The sequence below is a fragment of the Ascaphus truei genome, chromosome 4 (assembly GCF_040206685.1).
Source record: "Ascaphus truei isolate aAscTru1 chromosome 4, aAscTru1.hap1, whole genome shotgun sequence".
Lineage (NCBI taxonomy): Eukaryota > Metazoa > Chordata > Amphibia > Anura > Ascaphidae > Ascaphus > Ascaphus truei.
Window position 1 is genome coordinate 392,311,429 of NC_134486.1, and position 14,191 is coordinate 392,325,619.

Sequence of the window (14,191 nt, forward strand, 5' to 3'; positions counted from 1 at the left end):
CCCCCGTGGGTCCTCAGGTGGTACCCGTGGGTGTCTGGGGGTCCTCAGGTGGACTCCGTAGGTCCCCGTAGACCTAAGGTACCAACCCTGTATGTCAACAAATAAAACATGGCCTACATTTCAATCAATCCCCCACACCCCCACCAGCAAACATATACAGTACAGTAATGGGCAAAATAACTATTATCCAGATATGGATAATAGATTATTTGCCCTTTATGAAACACAACATTAACCATCATAAATAAAGTAAATAAATACAGTTCTACTTACCACATCAATATGATGGGCGCCCTCATCAGGATATGCAGGTCCCTGTCTTCCATTGCCAGAAAACATACATACATAATAAATATAATATTATGGCCCCTAACCCCTTAATCACCATAGCGGTTAATAACCACTATAATCATTAAGGGGTAAACCCACCCTGCCCCGCTACCTACACAGGAGGCCAAAGCACCCACCCCAGACCCACAATACCACCCTGTACCCATTGAGTAGTATAGTGGTACATCATACCCATATAATAATATGGGCATGATAAGCCACTATACTGTAGCACTCAATGGGCACCCTAATCAAAATATATTAATGCTCCAAACACACAATAATAAAACATTACAAAACTCCAAAAAAACACAATTCACTAAATAAAAACACTAGCCAGCTAATGCAATTAATACAAGCAATAACCAGATCAACAATGAATTAATTAAACCATTAACCAATCAAAGCAATTAATAAAACAACAAGGAATTATTTCAAACATTAACCAATCAAATCAATTAATTATTAAACCAACTTATTGTTAAAGTAACCAATCAAAACAATTAATTAATACAACAGCAATGCATTAATTAAAACATTAAATTACAAAGAAATTAATAATTCAAAAATATCTGAAACACAACCATTAAACGCATTAGCCAACACAAGACATCATTAATTAAATTCGAAAATCAATCGCCAATATTTTATTTAAATAAAGCAGCAAAATACCAAACAATTCCATCCACATAATAAACTGACATCACAAAAATCAACATGAATATAATGCAAGAAATGCCAAAAAAAGATTGTCCTAATAATGTATTGATCTGTCCCCTAAAGAGGTACAGATTAATACATTATCAGTCAATGTGCCAAAAATAAAAAATAAAAATACACATCCAATGTTAAAACCTGTAAAAAATAATTTACAAACATGCAATATATTACTTACCATTAGAAGCGCTGGCCCTCCGACTCCCGGGGAAACAGGAAGCTCACGTACCCCAAAGACCTCAAACAAATCCGATGCCATCCGCCATGATCCGGATCCATCCGCCATGATCCGTTTCAGGACCCAAATATTCTTTCTTCTATCTTTAATCAGCTTCTTCTATCTTCATCTGACATTATTTCTTGATCTCCTTAATCTTCTATCTTCTTCTTGTAATCCAAAAAACCCCATGGTAGATCTCAACCGATGTTGTCTCATCATCTTCTTGGGCTCAAATGAGGCGTCACAGCATTAAATAAGGCTTGTGACATCACATTTGGGCTGGAACTGGTTTAACAGCCATCTGATTGGCTGTTAAAACCATGTGTCGACTTTAATTTTTTTTTAATAACGTCATTTAAAGGGAATGATGCCAGTCAATCAGAATGGCTGTGCTTCATTTCCCTTTAAAATGACAATAGGTACAGGGTGGGTATAGTGTGTTCGGGTGGGTGTTTAGGCCTCCCGGGTGGGTAGCAGGGCAGGGTGGGTTAACCCCTTAATGACTATAGTGGTTATTAACCACTAAGTTGATTAAGGGGTTAGGGGCCATTACATTGCATTTATTATGTATATATGCTTTCTGGCAACAGACGACAGGGACCTGCAGTATCGTGATGAGGACATCCATCATATTGCTTTGGTAAAAAGAACTGTATTTTTTTACTTATTTATGCTGGTTAATGTTGTGTTTCATAATGGGCAAATAATCTATTATCCATATCTGGATAATAGTTATTTTGCCCATTACTGTACTGTATGTGTTTGGTGTGGGGGGGGGGGGGTGGGGGGGATTGATTGAAATGTATGCCATGTTTATTTGTTGACATACAGGGTTGGTACCTTAGGTCTGTGCGGATCTATGGAAACCACCTGAGGACCCCCGGATGCCCACGGGTGCCAACTTCGGACCCATGGTGGACACCCAAGGGCCCCCAGACCTCGTGGGAAACACCCAAGGGCCTCAGACACATCTGGGGTTTACCAGGGACTCCCAGACACTCGCAGGCCCACCCATGGACCCCATTGTGGCCCATGGTGACCCACGGGGACCACCTGGAGGCCCACGGTGCCTAGCGGGGACCACCTGGAGAACCCAAGACCATGTGGCACCCCTCTAGTGCACTATGGGGCCTGCAGGCACCTATCGGGACCACCGGGGACTACGGTGGGCCTGGGATTTAAACCCTGTATGTTAAAAAATAAATAATGGTTTTACATTATGGTGGGGCACGGGGGAGGTGTGTATTGATGTTTATCAAATATTGCTATGTTTATTGTGGCCTAGCAGGTGGGTTTGGGGGCTGTTGTGTGTGTATTGTTTTAACTGTGGGTAATGGGGGTGGGTGAAGGGGGTATTAGACCCAAGAATGTGTGTTTAGGCTTTGCGGGTTGGTAGCGTGAGGGTTAACCCCTTTGTTACCTTAGCGGTATTAACCTCTAATGTAATGAAGGGGTTAAGTCCACCCGCAACCACCCCGCAAGGCCTAAACACCCACCAAGGGCCAAATACCCCCTTCACCCACTCCCGCTACCCACAATAAGCCTGGCACGGGTGGTTAACCCCTTCATTGCCTTCGCGGTTAGCCACTATGGTAATGAAGTGGCTGTAAATGCATTTTTTCTGCATCGGATTCATGCCGGGGGGCTCCGGTGCTGGTATTTATTGGTATGACCTCCGGAGACCCCTGCCATCAATCCGAGGCAGGAAAAAGGCAAAAAAATTCTAAGTGCCGTCTCGCTGCCTTATCGACTCTTCTCCCCACCAACCTGCCAACTTTTTCTGGTGTTTGGATTTGGGGACAAAATCGCCATTTTAGGGCTGCTATAGATGGAGATAGGCAGCGATCGCCGACTCGCAGCTACTAGAATCGCACGTGTTTATGAACATTCCGAAAAGTGTCGATAAGTGGCTTATCGCCGCTCAGTCGGCAATTTGATTTTGTTAAAAAGGTTTTTTGGCGACACAGGCCGTTATCGCCCACTTTACGAGGCTTACTGAATCTGAGTAGGCATTTTGGCCGATAAGTGGTCGATAAGTGCCTTATCGGTAATTACTGCATACACCCCTAAGTGTCTTAGTAAATATGGCCCTTTAAATATATCTTTAAATATAATCTTTCTTTAGAGCAAGTATATGGCAGTTCATACATATTGGGCTTGGAGTCCCAACACAATTTTTTTTTAAGGTGTTGCATGCTATTAAAGCTCTCATATGCAAGAGTTTGGGTAGTTACAGTATATAAAATAACCCTTTATATAAAGTACATGGTTTTCATCAAGGTATACATTGGTAATATTGAATGTATAAAATCAATAGATAGATAACCCTTAGTGCAGGGGTGAGTAAAGTGGGGGCACAAGATTTTTAAGTGGGGCACAAGATTTTTCAGGGTTGGCATGGCAGTTGCCTCTTCCCACAGCCAACTTCTCCTCTACACCTCCCCCCCCCCCACAAATCTCCTTCCCCTCCTTTCTTTATTTTGCTTTATTTGTGTCTCCCCCATACAATAATTGTGTATATTTATGCCTACTTGTAATAACTGTTTAAAATTAATTAAACTTTGAGTACAAAATAAAATATATATATATTATACAACAACCAATACTATCCAATACACCAATTAGATTGTAAGCTCTTTGGAGCAGGGACTCCTTTTCCTAAGTGTTACTTTTATGTCTGAATAACTTCTTCCCATTATGTGTTATTTGTATTATTTGTTATTTATATGATTGTCACATATATTACTGCAGGCCCCTGCACCTAGTTGAGTAGTAGTGTCTTACCTCCAAGCCCTCAGTTGGTGAGTGTACTCTGTTTTTGTGTATTTTGTTATGTCTGCTGGCTTGGCAGAATAAATTCCATTTATTCAACAACTTTGTCCTGTCTGATGATAGTGATCCCGGTGGTTTTGGTGTAAAAAGTACTACAGCTCAACCCCCTTATAATGCTGTGCTTGGGATCCAAAGAATCACTGCGTTATAAGCGGATCTCGTTAGAAATAATGTAAAGTTGCATGCATTGTACAATAAAGTATTTAAGATACCAATAATCGTGTTGTAAAGTATTCATAAATACGAAAATTGGGAGCCATGCTTGCTTCGCGTTATAAGCGGATTCACGTTGTAACGGATCGCGTTATAACGGGGTTGAGCTGTAGTCTCCCGTGACAACCGCTATAGTAATGTAAAGTTTAATCCTGACAGCCACCCACCTGGGAGGCATAACACCCCTCTCCAGGGCAACTACCCCAACCCCCCACTCCCTCTACCCCCATTACAACACATACAAATGGAAACTGTGGTTAACCATGCCCACAATATGGGTATGGATTGCCACAATGGCAATAAATGGGCAACTTAAATAAAAAGCTAGCACCAAATAAAATTCATTACATTTAAATAAAAATAAACATTTGACTAAAAATGCATTGATTGTCAATGTGCGTATCTATTCCCTGAAAGGGGCATAGATAAACATATGGCCAGTCAATAGGCATCCTAAAAAAAATACACAATTAAAATATAATCAATGTGTTTCTTACCTTTACCAGGATGAACATTCATCCTCCTCATCCATGTAAGTTATTGGGGGACACGCGCCTTACAGCTTGTCCTCATCACCCCGGCTCCCTGCAATGCCACGCGGCCCAGACCCCCTCCCTGCCGGCTCCTTACCCGCTCTGGTCGGGGGCCGCTCCTGTCCTCCGTGGCGCACGCCACCTCCGCCCACATGCTGCCGGGGCACGCGCGCAGGACTGTTATAGGAAGCGCGCGCACCCGATCTCTTCTACACTCCTCCTGCAACCTGGGCTCCACCTCCCATCAGCTGGAGGCTATTTCCACAGGTGAACACCATGCTCAATCAAGCCCCCGCTCCACCTCTTGCTCCCATTGGTTCTCTCACATATATAGTTCCTGTCTGCCCTCTCCTTCCTCGCTCTGCATAGTTTTCTTGTGGCTCTAGTAGTATGGAGGTTTATGCCTGGCTCTCTTGTGTTTTGCAGCTCATGCTCCAGTCCCTGCCCTCGTTTGATTATTACATTATGCAGAGCCCACCAAATGCAGACCCCCCTGAGGTGGGCAAAGGTATGTCCATGGAACACTGGCAATTTCTGGGCGATCAAGTAACCGCCGTGGCACAGCAGCTTTCTAACCCTTCCCTGCGGGACCCGCCAGCAGCATCGGCACCTCCTGCTCTGTTACCTATGGGCGCCTCGGAGCCATGCATTCCACCACCCAACCGGTATGCCGGAGATCCCTCACTTGCCGGGGATTCCTGAACCAGTGTGACATCCAGTTCGAGATGTCCCCATCTCGGTTCGCCACAGATCACTCCAAGGTGGCCTATGTCTACGCCTTGCTGACGGGCGACGCTCTCGCTTGGTCTTCACCTCTCTGGAAAAACAGACCAGAGATAACGCAAGATTTCCCTAGATTTCGGCAAGAATTACACAAAGTCTTTGATACGCCGGCGTGTCAAGAGACTGCCGCTTCATCCTTGTTTCATCTCTCCCAGGGTCACAGGTCGGCTGCAAGATATGCGGTGGAGTTCCGTACAATCGCTGGGGAGACTCGATGGAACGATGAAGCTCTTTCCGCGGCGTACTGGCAGGGCTTGGCCGAATCCCTTATGGACGATCTGGCAGCTCATGCTCGTCCCTCTTCTTTGGAGGATGTCATTACCCTCAGCATCCGGGTGGACCAGCGCATTCAAGAGAGACGGCAGGAACGCCAGCGTCCCCGATTTATGCCACCCACAGCTACTTCTCCTAGGTCTCCTTCCTTGGCCCTTCCGGCATTGGATGCCCCTGAACCAATGCAAATTGGTAGTCAACAGCTCTGGTCTGCTGAGAGAACGCATCCCCGTAATGAGGGACTCTGCTTCTATTGCAGTTCCCCGGCTCACCAAGTATGTCACTGCCGCCTGAGACCGGGAAATGAGAACGCTCAGTGAAGTTTGAGGGGCTTTCCCTGGGTACCATCTCTCCTTGCCCCTCTCCCCCTGAAGAACTCCCGAAGAGAATTCTTTTGCCTATAACCCTCGAGGGTCCTAATGTCCAGGTAACGGTCGCAGCATCCATCGACTTGGGTCTGGTGGCAACTTCCTGGATCACGACTATCTGGGGGAGGACACAAAGCGCAAAACTTCCTCTCCAAGGTGGAAAAAAATCACATGGAATCAGATAACGATGTAGACAGCATATGTGGTAAAAAGAAGAAAAACATAATGCAACACAGTTTTAATTGACACAAAATACTAGAGCAAGGAGCTCCAATACACTCACATGCTCCAGAAAAAAATAAGGCAGTTTAACCACACTGGGTTCAGTAGAGACGCAGCTCTGCTAGGCTCTAAGCAGCTTCACATGTCCTTTACTTTCACACTCGGGCGGCGTCTGACGTCACGGACCAGTTCCTTTAATCATCCGCTGGCAAGGGAAAGATCATCTGGCTCCGTAGTAGTCAGTAACAACGCAGGTTGTATGGGCAGGAAGACGCGAAAGGAACACAGCTGATGGCATGGTGGAGAATCTGCAAAGAGTCCGTACTGCTTCACAGGTCAGAGCACACAGGTAACCCTACGCGTTTCATCCGGTTGCCCGGACTTCTTCAGGGGTGTAGGGATACAGCACAATGAGTCTATATTAAAAAGTCCCCAAAGTGGGAGGGGAATGATGACGTCACGGCGCTTACTAAGTATGATAGGCTCAGTATATCACTACAATAAGCAGCAAATCAAAAGACAATATTAGCATTGATGAATATTATTGAACACTTAAAGATAATTAACTCATTAAAAATCATGAAAAATATCATAAAAATCCCAAAATATAGAGACGAAGAATCTGGATGGAGACAAGAAAAACAATCAGTGCATACAAACAATTACATTAAAACCCATATATGGTAAAAATAGACCTTCATTAAAAACAATACAGTATATTAAAATGAGGATATGGAGAATATATATGTAAATGTATATTTTAAAAAGGTGCACTCTAAACAACAGGCATCACTGTAAAAAGGAGGCTAAATCTATATCAATGTTGAGGCTTATTTTGGGATTTTTATGATATTTTTTATGATTTTTATTGTGTAAATCACTAATGTATTTTTATTATATAAATATATCATGTATGCTATCATTATTAATGATCCCTCCTTTTTTAGAGTTAATTACCTTTAAGTGTTCCATAATATTCATCAATGCTAATATTGTCTTATGAATATCTCGTGATGCCGTTTGGCCTCGGCAACTCCCCAGCCGTCTTCCAAGAATTTATGAATGATATCTTCCTGGACAATTTGGGAAATTTCGTCATAGTATACCAAGACGACATCCTCATCTTCTCCAGAAACCCTGAGGAGCACATACACCATACCAGGGTGGTCCTCGCTCGGCTCCGCACAAATAACCTCTACGCGAAGACGGAGAAATGTCTCTTCCACCAATCATCTACAGCCTTCCTGGGCTATATAATTTCCGACAAAGGCTTCACCATGGATCCTGAGAAATTGAAGGCTGTCCTAGATTGGCCCTTACCGAATTTCCTGAAAGCTGTTCAGTGTTTCCTTGGGTTCTCAAACTACTATCGGAAATGTATCCGCAATTTCTTCACTATTGCTCTGCACATTACTGCCCTTACCAAAAAAGGGGCTGACCTGTCAGCATGGTCCCCTGGGGCCATCAAAGCCTTCAAGTTCACCAAAGGAGCCTTCATCTTTGCCCCATCCTTCGTCACCCAGACACGTCTTTTCCTTTCACCCTTGAAGTCGACGCTTCCGACGTTGGAGCTGGGGCAGTACTTTCGCAAAGGTTCACACCTCAGGAGAAACTCCATCCTTGTGGGTTCTTTTCAAGAAAATTTTCGGCGGTCGAGAGAAATTATGATGTCGGGAACCGAGAACTCTTGGCGATAAAGCTAGCCTTACAAGAACGGAGACACCTTCTAGAGGGTACCAAGGAGCCAGTGGCCATTCTCTCCGATCACAAAAACTTATTGTATATTGAGGGGGCTCGTCGTCTGGGATCCCGCCAAGCATGTTGGGCACTTTTTTTCTCCCGATTCAATTACACGATTTCATATATTTCTGGTACCAAGAATATTAAAGCCGACGCACTTTCACGTCAGTTCTCCACTGAAGAGAGATCTAATGAACCTATGGAGACCATTTTGCCTGCCAAATACATAATTTCTGCTAATACTGTACTTTCTATATCCTGGATGAAATCACCAAAGCTCAGGCTCATATCCCTACGAGAATAAAGGCGTCAGAAGGACGTCTGTATGCCGCTCCACGTTTTTGCCACAAGATCCTGAATTGGGGGCATTAGTCCAGATCAGCTGGTCACCCTGGCTTCAAGAGGGCACTGGATTTAATCAAACGTAACTTTTGGTGGCCTAAAATTAGCAAAGACATTTTTTATTTCACGAAAGCTTGTCCGGTATGCGCACAGAGTAAGTCCGCCCGACACAAACCAACTTGGCTTCTCATGCCCCTTCCCATCCCTGAACGGCCTTGGAAACATATATCCATGGACTTTATTGTAGAACTCCCACCTTCCAAAGGGATGAATACGATCCTTGTGGTGGTGGACAGATTTTCCAAGCACACGCACTTTGTACCCCTCAAGGGTCTGCCCAATTCGGCCAACTTGGCCGACGTGTTTTCTAAAGAAATTTTCAGGCTACATGGTGTTCCGCTCACTATTGTCTCGGACAGGGGCACTCAATTTGTTTCTAAGTTTTGGTGTGCGTTTTCCCAGAGACTTGGCATATCCCTCCACTTCTCCTCGGGTTATCACCCACAGACAACGGCCAGACGGAGAGAATGAACCAGACCTTGGAGCAGTATCTTAGGTGTTTCGTGTCTGAATCTCAAGACAACTGGGTAAATCTATTACCCTGGGATGAGTTTGCGATTAATTCGCTGAGGAACGAATCCATGCAAGAGTCGCCATTCTTCATTAATTACGGTTTCCACCCCAGCCGTCTTCCTCTCTCATCTATTCCGTCTGGAGTACCTGCAGCAGATATCCAAGTCTCTAATCTACTAATCCTGAAAGAGGATCCAAAAAGACTTGCCAGGGGCCGTCCGAAGACAAAAGGTTCAAGTGGATCGGCAACGCCAGGTTGCACCGGAGTATAAACCGGGGGACAGAATCTGGCTTTCCTCTAAGAATATCAAGCTTAAAACTACTTCTCAGAATCTGGTGCCCAGATTCTTGGGTCCTTTCAAGGTCCTCGAACGGATCAACCCGGTGGCTTATCAGCTTTTGCTGCCTCCCACCATGAGGATACCCACAGTGTTCCACATTTCTCTCCTGAAACCCTTCTTCCAGAATGTACATTTTCCAGACCATTCTCACAGACCTAACCCAGTGGTTGTACAGGGGCAACAGGAATTTGAAGTTAAATTCATTCTCATTTACGAGTTTCCAGGGGCAAACTTCAGTTCCTCGTTCATTGGAAAGGATACGGCCCGGAGGAACGTTCTTGGGTAGCTCATCATCATATTCACGCTCCAGCTTTACTTAAGCAGTTTCATCGGAAGTTTCCTCATAAACCTTGGGAGGATCGTCTGGAGTCCGATCCTCAAGGGGGGGGTACTGTAAGGGATCGGGTGACATGCGCCTTATAGTGGGTCCCCATCACTCCGGCTCCCAGCAATGCCACGTAGCCCAGGTCCCCTCCCCACTGGCTCCATACCCGCTCCAGTCAGGCGCTGCTCCTGTCCTACGCTGCGCATGCTGCCTCCACCCACATGCTGCCGGGGCGCACACGCAGGACTGTTACAGGGCGCGCGCGCGCGCACCTGTTCTCTTCCACACTCCTCCTGCAGTCTGGTCTCCACCTCCCATCAGTTGGAGGCTATTCCCACTGGTGAACACCACGCTAGGCATCTAAGCCTATCCCTGGGGCCGCTCAATCAAGCCCCCGCTCCACTTCTTGCTCCCATTGGTTCTCTCACATATTTAGTTCCTGTCTGCCCTCTCCTTCCTCGCTCTGCATAATTTTCTTGTGGCTCTAGTAGTACAGAAGTCTATGCCTGTCTCTCTTGTGTTTTGCAGCTCACGCTCCAGTCCCTGCCCTCATTTGATACCCTTGGATTTGATCTCGGCTCTTGTTAGACTTTGTGTACCTCGCTACCCCATGGACTTGGCTTTGGACCTCACTACGCTGCTCTCTCCTGCCCTTGACCTATGGCTTTCAGATCTATAACTTCAGACCTCTGGCGCTATGGACGCGGCAAGTATCTGGCTAACCCTTCTCACCAGAACCGGCAACGCATCTTACCACACTCCGGGCACGCCCTCACTGCTGGGGGCGCATGTCATACCCTTACCCGCCTCAGTATTGGGGACTGGTCAGGTCTGTGGGCAGTCAAGCGTTACAATCCAACAGTGGAACTAACTCTTGCCCGATGATGCAATGATCCTCAGCAGCATGATGCAAAGAAGTCCATGACCCTCAGTTGCATGAAGAGGAGTATCAGGTGAGTAGTTGTTAGTTTCATTTCTTCTTTCTTCCTTATTTCTTCTCATCTTTCTTCTCCAACAGGTAAAGAAGACGTTGATCCGACGGCTTCTTGGGGTCAAATGAGACTTTACAGATCTTATATAAGGCTTGTGACATCACATTTGACTGACAAATGGTACATGTGAAGGCTTCCATTTATTTTATTTTTTTGCTGAAGTGACGTCATCTTAAAGGGAGGGAAGCATATGCTACCTTATTCGCTGCATTCCCTCCCTTTAAGATGACATCACATCATAAAAAAATGGAAGCCATCCAAATTGATTGGTGGATGTACCATTTGTCAGTCAAATGTGATGTCACAGGCCTTATCACAGGTCTATCACATCTCATTTGATGCCAAGAAGCTGTCAGATCAACATCTCCTGAACCTGTTGGAGAAGAAAGAAGAGAAGAAACAAGGAAGAAAGAAGATCTAAGAACTACTCACCTGATACTCCTTTTCAAGGATCATGGACTTCTTCACATCATGCTCCTGAGGATCATTGGATCGTGGGGCAAGAGTTAGTGCCGCTGTTGGATGAGTAGGTTGAAGTTCATCCGCATAGGTAATAAACAACTTTTATTGTATTTTATTTAATTGTGTATTCTTTTTAGGATGCCCATTGACTGGGAATGTGTTTATCTATGCCCCTTTCAGGGTGTAGATAAGCTCATTGACAATCAATAATTTTTTTGCCAAATGTTTGTTTTTAATTAAATGTATTTTTTTTATTTTTTTTAGGTTGGTTTTTTTTGGCATTGTGGCAATTCATATCCATATTGTGGGCATGGTTTATCACAATTACAATCAATGGGTTAATTGGAAAATGTTTGTTTTTAACAAATTGTAATGTATTTTATTTTGTGTTTGTTTTTTGTGGGTTGCCCATTTATTGTCATTGTGGAAATCAATGCCCATATTGTGGGCATGGTACTGTATACCACAGTGACAATAGGTTTATTGGCTACTGTGTACTGTATTGTACTGTTATGTAAATGTTTTTTTATTGTGAATTTATTTAGTTTTGAAATCAAATGGGCAAATGTGCAATTAGTCATTTCTTGGCAACTAGTGCTTTTGCCCATTTGTATGTGTGGTGATGGGGGTAGAGAGGATGGGGATAGTTTCCCCAGGGAGGGTGTTTAGACCTTCTGGGTTCGTAGCGTGTGGGGTTAACCCTTACTGATTTTAGCGGTTACTCACCGCTAAGGTAATTAAGGGGTATGAGGCCAGTAGATAGTTTTTTTAATTTTAATGTCGTCGCCCACGGAGGACGAGGAGGACAAAGATGAGGACGAGGGCGATCTTAATTCATCCAGACAGGGTTAAGTTGAACTTTAATTTACTATATGCTGGCTGGGTAATGTTTAATTTTTAATGGGCAAATGTGCTATTATCAAAACCAAGATAATTGGAATTTTGACCATTATTGTACTGTATGTTTTGGGAGCGGGTGTGGGGGAGTTGCTGGGGGTAGAGGGGGTGGGTAGTAGGGTACCCGTTAATTTCAATTAAGCTTATCTTGGCTCCCATTGAGGGCATAGGTAACACATTGGCAATAAATGGGCGTATTAGATAATATTGGTTGTTGTATTGTATTTTTATATTTATTGGGGGTTGAGGGGCTGAGTGAAGGTTAGGTTTTCCCAGTTATGGTGTTAAGGCCTACCGGGTGAGTAGCATAAGTGGTTAACCCCTTCATTACCTTAGCAGTAGTAACTCCTAAGGTAACAAATGGATTAACTCCTCCAACAACGCTCCTGATAGGTCTAACCATCCACCCTGGGCCGATCTATTCTTCACCCACCTCCTCTACCCCTAATAAGCCTAGCACTGGCATTTAACCACTTCATTACCTTAGCAGTTAGCTATGTCCCTAACTTCAATCTGATGTATTAAAAAAAAATATTACCATCAGAGTCACATCATAAATCCCATCTTGACACCCCAAGATCAGAATGTGCGAGTTTCAGCCGTTATTTGATTCTCTGAGCTACCTGAATAGCTCGATTTGGCCAAAAATGCGAGTTTAAGCATTTTGTGAGCAACCGCTCGGTTTGTCTTAGCCTGCTCATTCCTCCATGTCCCATCTGCTCTCTCTGCTTTTTCTCTCTCCTCCAGTCCCCCTAACCTGCCCTAGTTCTCCCCTTACCTGTCTTCTTTCCTTTCTAAACTCGTACCCCCAATTCTCTTTTCACCACTCCCACCACACCTACTTTCACCACTCCCAGTACACCTCCTCTCACCCCCACCGTCTCTACTCCTCCTCTCACCACAATTCACTGTATTCCGCTCACAAAAAATAGCTCTACTCACTCCACTCAACCTCTCCTCCTCCATCTCAGACATCAATCACACACTCACAGTTGAACACTCTAACTATTCAACACTATCAAACAACAAAGACAACGTACTTACACATATGACAATAGATGAATTTTATGCGAGCAATCACACTCACAAACTACAACTCACTCAGAAATCTGAAATATTTAACCAAGTAACAACCAACCTCTATGGCCTAAGTGTGTTCTCCTTCCAACAGCACTGCCAGCTTGTTTGCTTTCAACATAGCCTTATATAGCTTTCTATGCAGGCTAATATCGCATGTCTAAATCTTGCAACATTACCGCCATTTGTGCAGATGTGTTAGGTATAACTCAAGAATAACATCATTTTTAGCAGGATGTCCTAAAATCGTTCACATGGATTTTGGAACTTTAGAAATGTTGATGACTTCTGCCTTATCTATGCATTAAAAACACACTGTGTTGCTATCTCCTTATTAATTCTGTTTGATGACTAGGGCAATGTGCTTTATGGCTTAAAGAAGACAATAGGGTCCTATGACCAGGATTCACTAAGCTCCAATAAAAGGTTTCAGAGCTCTATCCCATGTTAATTGCCATTAATGTCAATCATAGTCTACAGTGCAATGCAGGATTGAGCTCAGTTACCCTGTAGTGCAGTTTAGTAAATTATGGCCAGTGTCTTTTAAAATTCAGATCCAGTAACTGGTAATTCCAAATCTTAGTAAGGTCACTTAAGTATATTGATTATTGTAATGATACATTGTTATGATATAAATGCAATTTTCTCAAACTTACTACATAGTCCATTGACACAAGAATGAGTACAGTTGGCACAAGAATTTCCTTCTAGGTACGGCGAATTAAGTGTTTTAAGTTTATTTCCCCTGAAATAAATAAAAAAGAGCCCAACATTGTAATAAGATACAATACATTCAAATGTACCTGTTGTATTTCTGATTAAAAAAAAACATCAAGATAATAATGTAACACTATTCATTTACTCAATACAAATGTAGCTCTTTGGAGACCAAAATGAACAAATGCAATATTTGTTATTACCAATTTGGATTGGCTTGCTGCAAGCCTATTC

The 14,191-nt window shown here is 43.9% G+C and overlaps 1 protein-coding gene across 1 annotated transcript in view; it reads right to left on the reverse strand.

Moving 5' to 3' along the window:
- Positions 1–14,191, reverse strand: part of LOC142492190 (cysteine-rich secretory protein 2-like) — a 36,413-nt gene that overhangs the window by 5,256 nt on the left and 16,966 nt on the right. Inside the window, exon 7 of the mRNA XM_075594862.1 lies at positions 13,897–13,985. Within this exon, the coding sequence (XP_075450977.1) occupies positions 13,897–13,985 (89 nt within the window). The remainder of the gene's footprint in view (positions 1–13,896; positions 13,986–14,191) is intronic.